A 19,849-nucleotide genomic window follows, 5' to 3' on the forward strand; every position below is an offset into this window, starting at 1 on the left:
AGTGCCGGACTGGGAATTGCTATGATTAATATTTGTGTTACTGTTAATAGAAATCTCTTAGACCATACAGATATGCCTCCATAGGCAGTGCCAAAACAGATCCTACCTGTTTGATAGCAGTTCCTGTCTGCTTCATTATGAAACCAGTTTCATACCCTCATTACTTACAGCCTCCTTCAATGTGCGTTAGTATTTTTTATTTTTTCTGACTTACAAATGCCTCAAACCCTCCAGAGGAGCCACTAAACCCAGCAGAAGAAAGAGGAGCCCTACAACCACAGTTTAAGGATGCTGACTGTCGATTATTCATTTTCTGTTAAAAATTGGAGCAAGCGTCTGTGCGCTACTGCAATGATTGTCTGAAAACAATTATTGTGGTAAGTCTGTGACAGCAGTCATTAGAACCATTAGGATAGTCATACATAATCTTGTTATTAATCTTTCTTGAGCCAATTACGCACACATCAAACTTTATTAAAGCCAGTGGAATATAGGACATCAACCCCCTGCCTCCCAGAATTGATCACCAGGTTAAGAGCTAGCCAAGGAAAAAAAAACCCCACAAAACCAAAAACTAAGAAAAAGAAAACCACACACACATTAAAAAAAAAAACCAACCACCCCGTTCCCCAAAACAAAAAGCAAACAAAAAAGAAAGCTTTTTGTTACTTACGTGTGTATCTTAGTATAAGGGTCCAAAGACAGCTTCACACAGACATTGTCTATGAGGCTTTAGTTTTTCAAGTGTTTTAACATTTCCAGAACACATAAAAAAGGAACATTTTAAAGCATGAGGCTTAAAGAGTTTACGATTATTGAGTAGTATGGCATCAATTAGAGTAAATTTTGAAATAGAAATTTATTTTTTTAATGCTGAGCACTTTCAACTTGGAAAAACATTTCTCAAAAACCTCTTTTCAAATCACGCTGACTTTATTTCTTACTCACTTGGACACAGTATATGCTAAAATAAATCATTAATGCTCAAAGACATGGCCTTCCTTTTTCAGAGATCATGCCCTGTTGTTGAGCAAGAGATTCAGGTTGCAAAAGGCAGAAACGAATCCAGAGCTGAGTTTTAAGCACAACTCTCAAAGGATTTCTCACTGTAACAGCACAAGGCTGCCAGAGGCATGTATGGACATGCCCTAAGGTCTCTGGCTATCCTCTTCAACAAGGCAGAGCAGCAAAGTGAATAGTAGTTCTGCTATACTGTGTTTACTATATGTAAAAACATTCCTTTTCAGTGCATAAATTGAGGCTTATAGTTTTAAACAACTGCTTTAGGGCTAAACTGAATACTTAACTCATCTGACAGGAAGAAGAAAAGGAACTAGGGCTCTGTGCTGCTGAATTTGGACACTTGCTGCTCAGTGGATCCTGAAGCTCGTAATAAGCTTTTCAAACCTGTTGTTTTGATCAGGTAACCTCCTATCACAACTGCCTTAAAAGCTTCCAAAAAAATCGGTGAAGTTTTAAAGGGCAAATGTCTTTTGGGAGAAAGATACTACGGGAGTTAAACATCCACTGCAGACAGAGCAAAGTTTTTGTTATATGCAGTGTGGAACCTCACAATGTACACACGAAAAAGAGCAGAAATTACTTTTGTGCAAACATAATCTTTCATAAAATGAGCTAGTAAAAAACTTGCCAGATTATAACTATAGGTAAAAAAAAAGCACTCCTCAACTATCTTCTTTTTAATTTTAAATCACTAAAACTTTTGTTGGTGCAGCTTTATGAGGATGTCATTTTTATCTTATTTTCTGATGACCCTAGAATACAATAAACTGTACCTACAAGTGGAAAAGCTGTTCTATTGACAACTAGAGTCAGAACTTCACTCTCAAGAAAGCCAGACTATACATACTCCTCTACATAAACACAGGAAAAAGTATTTCAGAACAAGGAATAGCTTCATCTGCAAGTAGCTCTATATATTTTTATATATGCTAACTGAAGTAAGTATGAGCAAATGGCAATCAAACATCCCCCTGGAACAGCTTTCATAGCCAATATATATCTCAACATTTCCTAAATAATTATTTACTTTTGGAAAGAATAAATTTTAGAAGTTATTCAGTTTAACAACAAATTGGAATGATCTTTTTATATGCGTCTGACGTCAAGAATTCAATATATTCATCAGGCATTCAAGACTGATGATACAATGAGGTTTTCAGTGGCACAGTAGCTGAAAGACAGGTTCTATAGTTGGAGGCTCTGTAAGAACTACGGTGGCATAGGTGAAAGAGAAGAGGATCAGATTCCCCTGGATAGGATAAGTATAAAACAGATGTCAGTTTTTGAGATTTGCTGTTGTATGGTTTCATCTGAACAATGAGAAGGGCAACTAGGTGCTAAACTACACATATTTAGGCATTCAAGAATACAGTAGATTAACTACTTCTCCCCTGCTATCAGCAGAGGCAGAGTATCTCTCACTTTTCCATCCCTTCTGCAGAGAAGAATTTAAAAGCTCTGCCCCTACTGCTGCAGAATTAAGTCCTCACTAGATACAAGTCAAGACTACACCTGGAAGTGGAAGGAAAAGGAAATCCTTGCTTTCCCCCTCCATAAAAAAGCTGGTTTTTCACCTGGGAATGCTGAAACACAAACAGTTAAGATATCTTTCAGGATGCAGTAACTTACACTAGATAGGTATATACACTGAGGAAAAATTTCCAGGAATAGCTACTATTTCTAATAGCTACTGGCCTACTGACTAAACATAAATAATAATAAGGCTAGTAAAGCTAGTGTAGTTTCTCCATCAAAACATCACTTTCTGGTTTTGTGAGTGACTCACAAACTTGGAAGAAAGAATATAATCTGACTGATTTTTCTCTTTTCTGTAACATACCCCACCATGAAAAGATGAAGTACTATAAAATATCAGCAGACAGTCCTGTTGCAGCCACTCTAGTTCACAAGCTTCCTTTTACATGTTTTAACTACTACTACCAAGCTCCAAGTTACCCTTTAAGGTTATCTCTCCTTTACTTTAGAAAGGTTCTCATAGAAAAACCTTTTAATCAACCAACTGAGAATCTCGAAAACCAGTAATTGAAGTCATTTGTGCCATGATCCTGCCTCACCAACACTTACTGAAAATAATCTACAAAAGAGCAAAAAACTTCCCTGAAAACCAACTATTCTCCATTTGAATCAAACAAAACAGAACTAGAGTAAAACATACAATTCTGAAATTGGCAGCTGAGGTGCACAGGGCAAGAAATCTGCAGTGAATTTGTTGCAGCCACTACAAATAGGAAGTAGCCAGCAGAAGGAAAACTTTTGCTGTCAAATGGAAAATAAGGAAAAATCATCTTTTTAATGAACTTTCATTTGTCCCTTTTCCTCTCAGATATACATGCAGATATATATGTGGTTGGAAGCAACAAGAGTGGAGCTTCAAAAATCATCAAACAATAGTGCTACTTTTAATAATTTATTAAAGGTCCTAAAACAAAGATCAAAAGGGAATGTATCTGAGCATTTATATTCAATCCCACATTGCCTGATGACTAATTTGTAAAGAGTGCACAAATCTTAACAACTGAAGCCAAAATCATTTGAGGATACTTTGATACAATGCCACAAAGGATATGAGCAGGAAGGCAGCAGGAGTTACAAATGGCCATCTCCATTAAAAGTGCTAATAAAAGAATAATGGAATTTCCTTGTACTATGAATAAAAAGTGTTTGGCACAGGAGAATTTAGACACAGAGAGGAATATCAAAGCTTCTGGTTCATCAGTTGCTTCTCTTTATTAGATCTTAATTGACTTACTATTACATTTACTTTAAAATGCTTCAGCTCAAAAAAGCAATGATCCCATTCAAAATCCTGTCACACTGATTTCCTTTATTCTTCATGTTTCTCAGTTTTCACAGGCCCTTAATGTCTGCTTTACCAATCCTTGAAATAGTGGAAGTCCATCTATAAAAAAAACACTTTGAAGTGATGGATTTAACTCGAAATGCTAGATCATTATTAAAATTATATAATATACCTTCTGTTTGACAATGTTTTTTTCAAACTGCACATTTTCAAGTTGCTGGTAGCTATGGAACTCTCCTGAAAACAACCTACCTGATAAATGTAATCCATTAATATTTACACAATGTATTTCTTTCTCATAGACATATGTGTAGTCACATGCATACATGCATATGATCATAAGCAGAAACAGGCACACATACATACACACTTCTACCAACTTCTTCCCCCATATAAAACTTAGCTAATTTTTTCCACTGTAAAGCTATTTGTTATATAACCAAGAAGGCATAAAGTTCAAAACTTTCCTTTGAAATGTCTCAACAAGAAAATATTTCAAATCTTTCCTTTCTGAAATGGATACTTGCAAAACCGAAGCAGCAAAGACAGTAAAACATACTGCTAACAAATTGTTAAGGGATTTAGTGCACTTGCTTAAAAACTCATGCCCAAAAATGCATCCAAGATAGGAGGAACTCCCCTAAAATATTTACAAACCTACTTAACTCTTCTTCAATCTACTGCTTAATTTTGCATAATGTCTACAAAACACCCATGATACCCATGATACAGCTATAGCACAGAAATGCTGTGATCTCTGTCTCGTGGTTCTCCAAAAACCTTCTTCTAACAGTTTTAAATTCATACTGCAATGTCTTTAAGGAAGTGACCTTCTTTCTTGCCCTACAGTATGGGAGATAATAAACAAGGGTTTTTTTTTACCAGAGTTCCCAGACTTTACAATTAAGGATCAAGTTATAATGATGATGTGCATTTCTTCCTCTTCCCCACAGACAACCATCAGGTTGTTACCAAAGCAGACTCTTCCAGTGATGCTTCCAGAATCAATAGATAATTCACCAGTATCACGTATCTCAGGTCCATTTGACACAAGATGATAAGCAACATACTCCAGGGTAACACAGCTTGTAAATAGGAAAATAGATGAATCTGATACCACATATGGTCACTTTGCAGGATTTAGTGTGAGTCTGTAAATTATACTTCTATGAGGTTCATGTGAGTCACTGGTTACACAAATCAGAGAGTGCAACTTCTAAAGCTTAACTTGAAGAAACAAATATTTATATGATAGCATAACTTAAGTAACATGAATACCCTACCACTTTCAATTTTATAATTTCCTCTCAGTTTTGAATTAAACACGATACATAGTTAACATGAATGTTTGGAATTTGTCTTAACAAAAAAATGTAGGTAGTATATTTTTTCTTACCTTATGATCATATGGATTGTATGAATGAAACAGCTGGGACAGATCCTTTGTTCTCTGTTTTTTCTGAAAAGTAATATTAATAAATAAACCATATTAGAAAAGTTAAAGGAAAAAGAAAGAGACTACTGATTTAAAAAGCTGTATGCAGGTACAAACACATTCTCTCCCCACTTTGTTAATGGAACTGTAGGTACGAAGAGCAGTGTATGCAGATTAGGGCTATTAAATATCACAGGAAATAATTAACATATATATTAACAATGTTAAGAACATATCCTTAATAAGTAATAAACACTAATCTATGGAACATCAGTGGAATGTGTAAACAATTAAGATTTGTTTTAATTTCTGCACAGTGAATTATAAATAATGTTTTAGAATACAGATAACAAAACTTGACAATTAGGCTCCAATCTTGCAAAGACTTGTCTACTATTCTAGCATGTACATGCAAACTTGCTTAATAGCATATTAGGTTTAAAGGAAGTAAGTGTAAAGAAAAATAATTCATTATTTTTCGATGTCTTTTGATGCTAATACTCTGAGTGCCTCGATTGTGGAAAAGAAATACATGGTATGCCATTTAATGCCAAGGCAAAGGAAAAAAAAAATCCTTCTTTTAAGAGCAAAGTTCAAAGACAAAACGTGCTTAATCCAGCTTCTACTGAAATTAATGAAAGTGCTTTCAGTGATTTCAGCAGATGTTAAATACATTCAGCTGCATCCTATGAAGGGGGACAGGGAGAGGAGAAAACCAACATTCATCAATGCAGGGATGAGTCACAAATAAATTCAAAGCTTTATTATGTCCAAAATCTTCACTGACTTACTGCTCGGGAAGGCAAAGCATTGTGTGTTTGAAAATGTGTAACAGGGAGGCAACTACAAGAATTCCTTGCTTGTAGTCTGTACTATTGTCTTATTTTAGCCATTATTTCTCAGAAAGAAGTTTTCCAAATAAACTGGTAGTCTCTGTTCATGTTTCCAGCATGCTGGAAACTAAATAGACAGTAGCATGACTGCAGTATTTAACTTCTGGAATCCAGAGGACAATTCAGTAATCTTTCATTCTGCAAAAACAACTGTGTATTTCCTTTCTTTACAAAGTTTTAATTTCAGCAAAATGTTGTTATGCAGCAACACAGCCAAAAAAGAATTTTAATTACTATACAAATTTGTGACAGCTAGATATTTCTGAGTCATTAAAGGTATGAGATTAATATTACTACTTCAGTGAGGTCCCTACCTATGTTTAAGGTATGACCACTAAAGAGTCAAGAAAATTATTTTTTTACTCACTGTCCTTCTTCAAACAAGAACAGTATACTTAGTTTTCAGTATGAGGTTACTTCTGCCATAGATAATTCTATTCAATTACCATAAGTAATACCTAACAGGAATTGTTTCTCTGAGTTTACTAAGAGGCTTTAAAACTAAAAGCGATATTAAAAAGACATTTCTGTTAGTATAGACTTCCTCAGAGATCAAACATGCCTTTGCCAAAGAGAAGATCTCCCTTAGTAGAGAAACCTTCACCCTCTAATCCCCATTAATACCTCTTTTATTTCTAATGGGAAAAGATCCACTCAAATGAAAGCATCAGGTAACACAACTCAAATTCCATCACCATCCTACAATGAATTCTTTCCTGGTAGTACAGTTATATACAGTGAGAATGCTTAAAATACTACAACAAGGATTTGGAGAAATGTAATGATAAATTGAAAAGCGATATCAAAATGATTATAAAGGTTTCTTAAAAACCTAACTTAATGTAGAATCATGCAAGAAGCAGACAAAAGCATTTTAGTTTGGCTTTTAGTTTGTCTTCCTGCTCTTTCACTAATTCCCCATTCCTTCATTCTGTACCAATAATGCCATCAAAATCATGGTAAAAAACACTCACCCCCCCTTCTGAACTTAGGCAAATGTACTGTCCCATCATACTGTTCCATGTACAGCAGCAGTATTGCTTTCAAATATCCTCACAGATCTGTATAGGATATATTTAAATTCATTATCTTCAAAAGTCTTTTCAAAGTCACCATACAAATTAGCACACAGTATTTCTTCCTTTTAGGAGTCTCATACCAGCATCAGATTCACGGCTTATTTCCATACTTCTCTCAGGCTTGCCATATAATGATACAGTCTATATTCGGTGACCACAGGATATTTCCTTAAAACAAGTTACTCTTGGCAGTGGGTTACTTGCAATACTCCTATTCACTTTGGCTGTATATAGTTTTGGAGCAAGAACATTTGACATGCAAGCCAGAGAAACACTACTCCTGCACAAACTTTTCCAGTATTGGTTTGCCAAAAAGAACAGTCATGTATCACTTGAGATAAATATCATACGACTAACAAGACCAGTACAGCCTTAGTCTGAGAACTGCACACAATTTTCTACTTGTGCATCGAAGCAAGTAGTGGTGTATGAAGCAGAGATTTTTTTACAGCACTAGTAGCAGGCCATCAGGGGAAGTGCAAAGCAGTACCTTATTAATACAGAAGGAAGGACATTCCCTGGGTAAAGGGTGCTGCCTGCATCACTGCTGTGTACAACTGTTCACATGCTGGAGTCTGTGGGAGCCGAGCAAGATCCTCTCAAATTTACAGCAAGCAAGCCTCTGGACAGAAGGTTCCCTAACAGACAGGTGTGTGCGCATGCACACGTTTTACAGGGGCAGAGGTTTTGATGACTCAATCATGCACTGATTTCAATTTTAAAACCATAGTCCTTAGTTTGAAGCACTTAAACAAGTTTGGGGAGATGAGACAAAAGTTAAGTTTAGAAATGAAATAACTATACCAAATACTAAACATGGTGGGCTCACATATGTGTATTGCACTTCTCTGGTGAACATCTTTCATACTCAAGTGATAACCACCTGTCTTTCAGATAATATTAATGTAGCCTAAAACTTGTTTGCTTTCCTCTCACATATGGTATCATAGGTCTACGATGTTTGTTGTGAAGGACAATTACAGTATCACTGAGATATTTTATCACAGATTACTTAGAAGCAGCTTAAATGGAATATTCACTGTTTTTCATACAGGAATAAAAGAGACAAAATTATTCCCCAATATGAAGGTAACATTGTTTTACTTTAGACTTGACTTTCAGTTTTATTAAGTCTGTTATCACCTTTGAGGTTCTTAGTAATATTCTGACAGATCTGAAGATTCTACCAGTTTCACTGAAAGTGTCAGCCTCACTACATCATCAGAAAAGTTCTCCTGCTTTGGTTTTTCTGTTTCTATCATGTAGAATTCCTCCAGTATATGGAGCTACTTTTGGTAACAGTGACCCATATCTGTTTCCATTCAAATATTCTTTTCTTCATGATCACAGTGAATTAGTAGCATGTGTCAAGGCAACCAATGAATGTGTTTATTTCCATTCTCTTCTCTCACCTACCATCTTCTCCATTTCTCTTTTATATACTGCTGGTTGGAATTACAAAACAATTTTCTTTTGCCACAGGAACCTTATTTAATTTAGAACTTGAAAAGCATCTCACACACTTGAGCATGCTAGCAACCAATAGCAACATTGTTCTTCCTCCAAACAAGTCTGGAAAACCACATTACCTGCTTGTGTGGTACCTAATGGATTACATAATTTAGAATTAAAACCACATTAAATTTTGTGAGCCAAGGTAGAGTTTAACTACAACTCTGACAGACTTCGGGAGAAGAATGAAGCAGCTTTGCAAATGTTTGCATTTTCTTCCCAGTATTACCAAAAGCACAGAGGCTCCAGCGTAACAGATGCTTGAAAAGAGCAAACACCATGAGATCGGAGCTTTGTTTTCTGAAACAGCATATCTAACATATCTTGTGTTCTTTAACTTAAGTTACATGCATTTTCTGAGCTTAATGAAGCTCTGACTGATTTTCCCCTGCGCTACACCTATGTTCTCAAAACTACAAAGGCTTTGGGTAGTTCCAAACTCCAAACTTTTATAAAACGTAAGTCCTACTTAGGAATTGAGAGCACTCTTCTCTAGAGACAGCAACTAGCCTAACTATAATTTCCAAAGAGCTACTTGGCAGAGCAGCAGAGAGAGATGCAGCAGCTACTCCAAGCAAGGTACATTTAAAACCCTTGCTGGGAGATTCAATTCGTGAAGCTTTAAGTCTGTGTACCTATAACCACAATACAGATACGAGCCAAGCCACTGAAACTGCCATGCTATCAAAGTTTACAGATTGCTTTTTGTTCTGCAAAACAATTTTTAAAAAAGTGATCAGAAACCAGTGAACTGTTCTCTTTGACCTTGAGTTATTCAGTGCATCACCCCCTTAGAAATGATCCTGAAAAAAATGCTGTGCCCCAGCCAGATTTCTTGATAACATCGTAACTGGTGTTCATTATGCTCTTGCATCTCTGCCCTGTAAGGTCTGAAAGGGCAGAAGTGAAATACAGGCTTGACAAGTTTTCTACTTCCTACAGCTAACTCAATTCTACTCGTATTATTCCTATCTTTCTTATCACATCTATAATGAAGCATACAAAATCATTTGAGGATTAGCTAGTCTTTGACCTAACCTACCTGAATTACTATTAAAATAGACTCACTGTTCTACTTTAACTATTGATACATGTGCATTTCTTTAGCTAGCTTGGTTTAAGAAATTACTTTCTAATCATTTTTTATCCATACATAGAGAATGTAATTTAGTATGCAGTGTGTTATACTCAGCAGTTTACCTCAATGTCCCAGGATGATGGACATTTTTTTCCAACTCCCATTAACAATAGACCTATACATTCATAATTCATATTTTGCATACTTTTTAGTGTTTTGTATACTCAGTGATTATTTCTAAAAAAAAAAAAAAAACCAGAACGAAGTTTTATGGCACATGTAATGTATTTTTTGTCTAAAAGAGGAAAATATGTAAAACTTTACACACCTTTACTAATCATATTTATGTAGAAAACATTTGCAAACATTGAAGTCATCCTGTTTTCAGGATTATGGCAACACAAACAGTCACAGTTTAGTCTATTTTACATTTTAAGTAGAGATTCGTACTTATGGAAAAATACACTGTCAAAAATCAGTACAGGATTTGAAAATAATTTCTTGAAGGATCCATATTCAGTTAAACCATGGGCATTGCAATTTCTTCCTGCTTACCTCCCCTATAATTCCAGCTATGTAACACAGACTGTTCAAACTCATGTAATTACAAATATTACTGAATTCTATTCCTTCTGGTCCATTGCAGTTCTTTAATTTAGTTTAGGATTAATGTTTGTTATTCCTGTCATTTTTCATAATAAAATCTCCCCCTGAGCAGAGGATAAATTATGCAAAATTTATTCAGTAGATATTCATAAAGAAATCCTTAATTTCAGAAAAGACTTTCAAGATTTGCTCATCTTTAGGGTCTTTAAATTTGGTATAGTTTATAAAATGCTCTGTATCAGTTCTGGTAGATTTTTATGTCTGAAATTCATACTGAAATGTCAATCTATGTGACATGGGTATATTCTAAGGGTGCCACTGTAACTGATTAGGAAGACTGTTTAGCTCAAGAAGATTTTGTAGAACAAATGTATCTGACAGAAACTTGTCCTGGGGTATCAGCCATATCTCAAATCAGATTGACACTAAATTAGAAATAAAGTGATTGGTCATGAGGGACAGACTGATTTTGAATATATAGTTATTGCACCCAGTTATACAGTAATGTAAATCAGAATGAACTGCAAACTACAAGCTAGCAATGAAATGTAATTTTTAGATATATATGTTGAGGCCAGGACATATAAGTGCTTACATATATATAACCAGGACAGACCTGTCTGCAATGCACTCTTTTCCATTTTATAGTCTGGTGAGGTATCTGTGTGCTCTCTTGCACAACAGCAGCCTTGAAAGCACCAGGTTTTCCAGCATCCCAGAAAGAACAAGAAGAGCAGAACAGAAGTGATTTGGAAGATACAGTGTGGTATGAATAGTAAGCAGTACATTGTGCTCAAGTGCTTGCTGTGTGGGAGAGACTGTTCATGTATACATGACACAAATTCACTACACACAGAAAAGCTGCCCTCACTGTTCCACCTTGAAGGAGTGTACTTGCATTATCAAAGACAGATGAAGTTCAAGAAAGGGCCACCAAGAACCCACCACAGGGTATTTCAGTGTTCTTTTCTTCCAAAGGCCCATTTTATGGGCCATCATAAATGTCACATGATTCAGAAATGATAGACAAGCTTAGTCACCTCCATGATACAAATTCATTTGCTATCTGTGTTAAGTCACACTACTAAATCTAAACCATGTTCTCATTTGAGGAAGCCTGGAATTGCCAAAGCCAAGAGGGTTTTTTTTGAAACTAATAGACATTTCTGTTCTGCTGCATACATTCGATTTCAGGGATTAAGTTATGGGCAATACTCCCTTATGTCTAAAACTGCTGGCACTGTTTCCAGCTCTGCGCAGACTGGTTCATAAAGTGAATTAAAATTCTGAATTAAAAAAAAGAAAAAAATTCCAGTATTACAGAAGTTACCCAACTGTAATTGAAGTAAAAGTTATAAAAAGACACAGTTGAAACTTCTTCCCCGGTTCTTCCACTGCATTACGATCCAAGGAAGAGGATAAAATACATAAACGTGACATCCAGTTGCCAGAGAGGTCTCCTCTATATGAGCTTGTATGAATGTGTTCTACAGGCATCTATGGATTTGGACGGAGTTGTAACAGAAAACAGCAGGCCAAAGACAGGAACATTACCTGCTGAAAACATAGCATATGAAAATTTTCCAGGGACTAATAAGCTCTGAAGACTAGTACTCATGCTGAATCTGTAATAACTAAGAGACTCAGGACATCAACAGTCTCTTCAATCTGCCCAAGGCCATTATGATGAACAACAAAGAGACTCAGACCACATCCAAAAGGGTGGTGACTCCTATATACAGATGAAGACTGCAAGATTACATCTATACCTAAAGGAACAAAGATCCCTCTGAGGGACATTCCAAGTACCCATCTCTAAGCCACAGGTTGACATCTAAGCACACCCCTGGGGATGGTCTCCTAGCTGCTGCTCCACAGGTAACCACACGTGAGCATGCGAGTAAATGCTAGTGACTAAATGAATGTGTTGTGCAAATAGTTACCTGCTTTTAACAATAATGGCTTGGTTCTACTAATAACAACAGCTTAATGAGTAAAAGGTGTTTGCAGAAATTGTTGCTTCTCCCCCTGCCTCACTTCAATTCCCTATCAGGGAAGAGAGAGTTTACAAAACAGTCTTTCAACTTCCTGTAACATTCCAAGTTGAAGCCCCAGATCAGAGTACGTAATTCGTAATCTCTGGTAAAGGAAAAAGACACAATTTTCAGCTTTCATTGCCCTCATGACTTCTGTCTTACTGATTCAGTCCTTGAAATTAATGGCAGAGGCTTCTGATAGACTCGATTCATGCAGCTTGTACCGTGATTTAAACATAACAGAAGAAAAATAAATTTATGCATTGAGTTTATCCTGATGCCATTTCATATAAACTTCTTTTGAAGAACAATGTTATAATCTTGAAAATTTTGATTAATTAAGTTCAGGTAGAAAATACTGAAGGATGATATACTCTTCTGCATTTTTATAAGCAGTTGCAATGGATGTTAAACCACAAAAGCCTGAAAAAAACCCAAAGAAAAAAAACCAAAAAAGAAGAAAACCTCTGTGACACCACTAAACTCGTTTCACTAAATTAAATTTCCATTTTTTGACTTTCGAGTTTTCTGAGAAAAAGATATATAGTGAAAGGAGAAATATACCTGTGATGCTGATCACATGTATTTATATTGGAGGGAAAAACAGTTTTCTCCCTTAAAATCTAAGCCAGTTTCACCTTATCTGTAGAGAGTACCTTCCCTCCCCTATATTCAGTGTAGAAGTATGTGGTATGCAAAACTCCTAATGCTATTTCAGCTTCCTTGCAACTCAAATCTCAGAATTCCATCAGGATTTCCAGACAGACTCACAGGGGAAGGATGTTGAGTAATGAATGCTTGTGGCCACTACGAATCTTACAGGACTACACCTTCCTATACATATTTTTTTCATACTGGACAGTCAACATGCGGACATTACATTGCTGAAAGCACTAACCCACAGGATTATACGATGTTGGTGATGGTTTCAGATTCTTTGCAAATTCTGTACCTATTTCTGGCTTGATAGTGAAGTTCAGAAGGAACTCTGCCTCTTCCTGCATGTGTATATTCTTCATATTTTATTTTAGTGCCCGTTAATTCTTTTTCTTAACAACATGGCCTAGATGAAATGCATCACTGTACATTTACCTTGAGACTCAAATTTTCAAACTGAATTTGTATAAAGTTTATGAGAAAGCTGTTTGTATTTTCATTCTGATCAGTTTCTGCTGGAAAAAACAAAGCAAAATTCAAAAAAGTAGAATACCAACTTGGTTTCTTAATTGTTTTTCCAGTCTAGCCTTGAATTTTGACTTGCTTTCTCAAGCAAGACAGTCTAACTGCAAGACTTGAATTCTACCAGTGTCTGAAGGAGACGAGTGCAAGATTTAAGACCCATAGCTCTAGGCTAGAGCCAAAACATTCTTGTCCTTTCTCAGGGGTCTGATTCTGCACAGCCCAGCTGTGACTGTGCAATTTAACTCATTCCCAGAATCACCTATGAGCTGAATTTTCAGCAGCTCCATAGGCAGATCATTCATAGCTTTCCAAAAGGGTACAACCTCTTTTAAAACCTACCAGCTCAACTTGTCTCCCACAGCAACAAAAACAGATTTTCATTTCAGCAGCTGGTCAAATAACTTCAAGTGGTTTCAACTTGAGCTGAATCTAGCTCTAAAATAAAACTGTCTTTAAACTTTTGTAAAAATCTATTTAGTAGCTTTGTCTAACCACAAAAAAACTATTCATGGGTAATTACCTTCCTCTGAATTCATAGCACAAACCCACAGTTCTGGCTGCACACTGAATGGTGAGCACTCTGGTAGATTTAAAGATACGACATAAAAAAAGTCAAATGTTTTGACCATTTTTAAAATAGAGAAAAAGGAGGAACCAGGCTTTCATAGGTCAGTCAGGTTATGTAGTTCCTGGAAAAATAGGGAGGAAAACATGCAAAACTATTTGTAAGCATCCAGAAAAGAGCCAACACTGATTTCCTACCCACAGCTATATCGATCAAAATGAATCCCATCAGAGATTAACTGGCTTGCAGATAAGAGAAATCATAGGTATCTTGATGGTTTGCAAGGCATTTGGCAGTACCTCACAAGTCCTTCTCACAAAAAAACCGTAGGGAAACACAGTGTAAATAAAACCAGAAAGCAAGTACAAAACTTGCTGGAAAATGCTAACTCGGAATACTTCAATAGTTCAGTGACAAATATGAAGAATTATATACTGATTTTTTCCTTCATGGTCTGCCTCCCCCTCCAGCCTTCACATTTTTAAGTCTCTGGTCCCAAACTTGCCATAAAAGTCTTCACTCAGGTCTTTATGTGGCAGAGTAGCAAGCAATAAATAAAACCATACTGTTGAAAAAAAAGAGAAGTGTAGTACAGAGGTTCAGCAATCAAACTTAAGACATTAATCAGTCTTGGCTTCTCTTACACATGAAGTACATTCTGCACGTTACACCATGCACTACCATATGTGCGTGTGTGGGGTATCAGGGGCCAAGCATCCCTGATTCACCAAAAGCAGTTATCACAGCTGCATCTAATTCCTGGGTCATGTAATGCCCTTTAGTCACAGAACTTAATAAGGGAGCTCAGAGGTAATATTGGTAGATCAGAGTAGAAGTATGGTTGAATAAGTGGCATTGTTCCTTTACCTACTCACTTTTCTTTCCTTTTTCTTTCCTTATCTCCCACCTCCTAATCTCCCCAGGTCTCTCTTAATTTTAGAATAATATCCCTACATATTCCCATTGTATGCAACATTAGCTAAGGTAAGAAGTATTACTGAATCTGCTATGCTGGTGAATATTAGAAACAAGGGAGATGGTCCCTTCCCTTCCGGGCATTTAAATCACATTAACTAATCAACACCATCCAAAGCTGCATACTCTCACCTGCAAGTGAGAGTGGTGTACTTAACAGTGCAGTTGGTTCCCTCACACATCACAGAGTACATGAAACTCTATAAAATCCATCCCAGACAGCAGATTAATTCTTTGCTTGCCCTAGCCCCGACCCTCGCTTCCCTAGGACATTGTGCCACATCACTACCCACTAATGCCTCCAGCACATGCTCAAAGGCTAGAGCAGCCCTCAACTGTCATCTCTCCTTACTGTCTGCTCAATGGGGAGTTTACTAGCCTTTTTTTTGATGGCACAACTACACGGTTCAGCTGTGCTCCCTTTCCTTTAGAGTTGTGAGAAGAGCAAAAGGTGTCCTTTGCACAAGCAATGCCATTCCAGTTGCTGTCTTACTGCTTAGAGTTACAAAACTCTGAAGAATATAACAGCTAATATTGCCTGACAGGAATGCAGTTATTTCTCAGTCAGTCAAGGATGGTTTGGTGACACACAGATAATTTTATTTTGAATAAGTAAGAGCATATGAGCTACCAAAGAAGACTGAGCTGTTAGTGTGTGGAAATTCAGAACTACAAAACCTATAGCCGTCCACAAGAGGAGGAATTAAACATCATACTGTATCTGCTGGTACCTGAGAATACCTATTTCTAGGGTCTTGCAGAATTTTCATCAGGTAAGATAGATATGGGGGATCTGCAGCCACTCAGTCATGAAAGGGTGTCAGGAAACTTCTTGGAGACCTCTTAGAGGGAAGCATAAGCAAAGCAGCCTCAGAAAAATAAGTAGCCAACATAAAGGCGTAAAATACAAGATGGTTGGTTTGCTCCCACAGAAATGGTCAAATACAACTTGTTTGGCAGACAACACCAAGAAAGTGCATATGCTATCCTAATAGTAAAAAGAATCTGTTAGCGCATTATGTATTGCTTCTACAATTGGTAAATATAGTGACAGATCTAAGTGATGGTTTGAGTAAATGGAGGAGGATACAATGTCTGATCATGGATTTTATTTTATTTTTCCCCTGTTAACAATGGGTATATGTAACAGATAGAATGCCCAGATGTGGATGAAGTTTTAGATTGAGCAGTTTTGTATGGACACCTCATTTGCACATGGACAGATGGCAGACGGGAAAGCACTGCCTGGGATAAAGGCTGTTGAAAACTGAGCTTTTGGAGACTGAGTAGACACTTTCATATGTAAGACAAGGTCTCACATCTTTGTCCACCATGGTCATGGCATGCCCACCTTTCCCTTCAAGTACTGAAAGACTTTAGTAGCTCCCCACTGTACACCGTAAAAGAAAATATCCTGTATCTACCTCTATTCCTGAAGCAAATTATTTTTGAGATCAGACAGTAGTTGTTACGAAGTTTGTTATTTGGTTATTCACCTCAGTATAGGAGGCAGGGTGCTTAATACAACTAATACAGAGAGAAAAATTCAAGGAGACACTCTTCAGAGGAATTAAAGGAAAGGTTCAGTAGCTGACTGACATAAAATTTACTATCTGGGAGCAAGGTAATTATTTGATGATATATGGAAAGAAAGAAGGAAAACGACTGTAAGAGGAAGTGAATAGCTAAATCTTTTCTCTAGGCATCACAATGCTTTAAAAAAAATACAGTAATTACACCAATAATTGAAATTGGATTGATTACACTACTGAAAATACATATAGAAATGTTAGAATCCTCATTGCAGCTAAAGGCAGCATAACCATGAAGCTGCAGTCACATTACTGCTCTCAAAACAGCTTCCATCTCCTATTCTCAGTAGAGATGAACCCAATTGTACTTTACTAAGATCCCTATTTTTAAAATTACTATTTCCTCACGTTATTTCCATGTGATGGAAATCCAGCTGATCCTGAGATGATGATGAAACCCTAAAGCTTTCACAAATTGTGATGGACCAAATCTCAAGGACAGGGAGTTCCAAGACAACTAATAGTTGCTTTGAAAAAATAAAGAACACAGAAATTAAAATTATCAAGAACATAAGGTATTATGGATCCTTAATTTTAGACAAAAAGATTAATTTTTACACTTAAAATTACAGCATTCTGATCATTTGCAATGCAGCTAAATATAAAACCTGTACTAGTCACATCTAAATCATGTTCTTACACTGCTTATTAAAATATTTATGCCTAGTCTGTAATTTGAGTTATGCAGCTATCAGCACTATCACTTTTACAATTGAACGCAATCGGGAAATGGAGAAATCCAGGTCCAAAATGATGATGATAGTGATGATGATAATAACAACAATCTACAAAATAGCATTTCATAGTTAACACTCTTTAGAGTGAGAATTTTCTACAGATAGCTCACTGGAGATAACGAGCATCCAGAGTAATTTCTGAAACAATGTATTTAGCAGTAGGTGGATAAAATGGAGGTAAAAGTCAAGAAAAGTAGCACTTAAGTTCTGAACAATACGTTGACTCAGCATCACTGCAATCGCTTATTAAAAAACCCTGAAACAACAACAAAAAAAAATCATGCCTCATTTTGCTTAACTGTGCTCTTTTCTCTGAACTGGAGACAACATTTATGGTAAGCATAATCTAAGTGATAGTTATGAAATTATAAGACCATTTAGACAGATGTCTGATTCTCTATGGACATTTTTTCTCCAGGAGAAACAAGAAAGGCCTGAAGCCTTAACTGTCTTTTCTGAATTTATGGTGGCAGAACTGTCCATCTGGATTAGTGTCATCTGTCCTTTTAGAAAAAAATCAGTGCCCGAAAGGTTTTCAAAGATAAATTATCTATGTGAAGGGAAGATTCTATGTCGACCTACTGTTTGCTTGGGGTTTTTTTCTATTAAGATAAACTGAAATGGGGGGTTTCCCCAAAAAGGGAATTATCAAAATTTGAAAGCATCGAATGTTACTATGTTTAATACTCTACAGACAGTCCCTATAAGTTGCAAGGTCTTCCTAAAAAGAGCTAACTTAAAAGAAATCAACAAAGCAAATACATTATCGCAGCTGTGATACTTTGCCAGAATCACTGGAGCTGTCTTGGAGAAGTAGAACTCAGTAATGAGCAGTTTGCAAATAGCTATAGATCTGTCCATTGCAGAAGTATTGCAAAGCTAAAATAACATAACAAATAGACCCAAGATTGTTTTTTTCCTAAAGACAAGAATAACAATTGTTAAGTAACTTGCTCACTGGTTCAGCATTTGTAGTTAAATAATACAGACAAAATCCTTTTCATAGGACAAGATCTTACCATAGGATAATGTTATGAACATCCTGTAAAAACACTAGTTAATCCTGTAAAAACACTAGTTCACAAGATCAGGCAGGTAATACAATGTATCACACGTACAGATGCACGTAACAGTTGTATGTCACTTTATGTCCTATTTCTCCTGCTAATGCAATGAATTGAATTCATTAACAGTAAGATGACACAAATAATATTTTATTAAAGGGGTAAGAGTGCATAATGTGGATGGTAACGTGCTACTTCCTTCTCCTAGCAGAGAATCATACACATTACACTAGGCAAGGAATGACAAATGAAATGCCTGTCCATGCTTGATGTTGCAGGATAGACCATCAGGTTCTGTCTAGTAGTAATGTGAATATAAAACATAAGAGATTAGCACGAGCTCTTCTTGCTCTGTTTGACTAGTTACTCTCCATTTCTACAAAGAGAGAAAAGAAAAAAAGGATCTCATAACACAGGATTTTTGAAAAACTGGGGAGAGAGGGGGGTGGGGAGAGAAAAGAGAGAAACAAAATCTATTAATTACAGATTTTCATCAGCCCTGGATTAGAGGCCTCATCTTCTTTGAAAGTTCTAATTAAGTGAAACCAATAAGCACTAGTACTACAAATAAAAAGAAAGGATGTAAAACTGGGTTAAAATGACATTACCAGTAACACTCTTAACCACAGAACAGCTAATGTTCTTTTAATAATTTAGCTCTTCACATATTGGCTTCCCATGGCACCCAGTTAAACAGAAGAGGGTAAATTAACTTAAGCTTTTTGCACCTCCTGTGAAAATAGCATGCTTAAAAACTTGTGGATGAAAGAATATAAACAAAACAGAGACATAAATCAGTGTTTTAATTTTTAAGCTTCCTAACTTCCAAAAATGATGCTTCTGTATTTTTTTTCACTTTGAAATTTTTAAAAAGCATTCAAAACTAATAAAAATAATTCAAGAGTGTGAGCTGGTTACAGTAAGCAGAGTATTTCAACATAAGCTATTTATATTTGAAAACAGAGTATTTCCCATTATGAGATAGCCTACAATAAATGAGCAGTCATTGCTCAAGCTCCAAACAATAAATTCAAAGAGCCAAATACAATCTCATTTTATGCCTTCAGCAGCTGACACATCCTATGCAATTTGTGGTATATACCGAGAGTAGGCAGATATTCTTTCACTTTCAGATGTATACGCGAAGGGATAGAATTACTGATATGTAGTTTTGATTTCATGTTGGTGTAGCAGGATACATAAATTGAAAGAAAAGGTTTTTTGTTTAAACTGATTTACATTGTTGGCTGA

General features: G+C 36.2%; 1 protein-coding gene across 1 annotated transcript in view; it reads right to left on the reverse strand.

Annotated features, from left to right (window-relative positions):
* Positions 1-19,849, reverse strand: part of CDKAL1 (CDK5 regulatory subunit associated protein 1-like 1) — a 150,457-nt gene that overhangs the window by 80,667 nt on the left and 49,941 nt on the right. The window contains exon 5 of the mRNA XM_010013331.1: positions 5,241-5,303. Coding sequence (XP_010011633.1) covers positions 5,241-5,303 — 63 coding nt within the window. The remainder of the gene's footprint in view (positions 1-5,240; positions 5,304-19,849) is intronic.

Source organism: Nestor notabilis, unplaced genomic scaffold (assembly GCF_000696875.1).
Source record: "Nestor notabilis isolate BGI_N333 unplaced genomic scaffold, ASM69687v1 scaffold8224, whole genome shotgun sequence".
NCBI lineage: Eukaryota > Metazoa > Chordata > Aves > Psittaciformes > Psittacidae > Nestor > Nestor notabilis.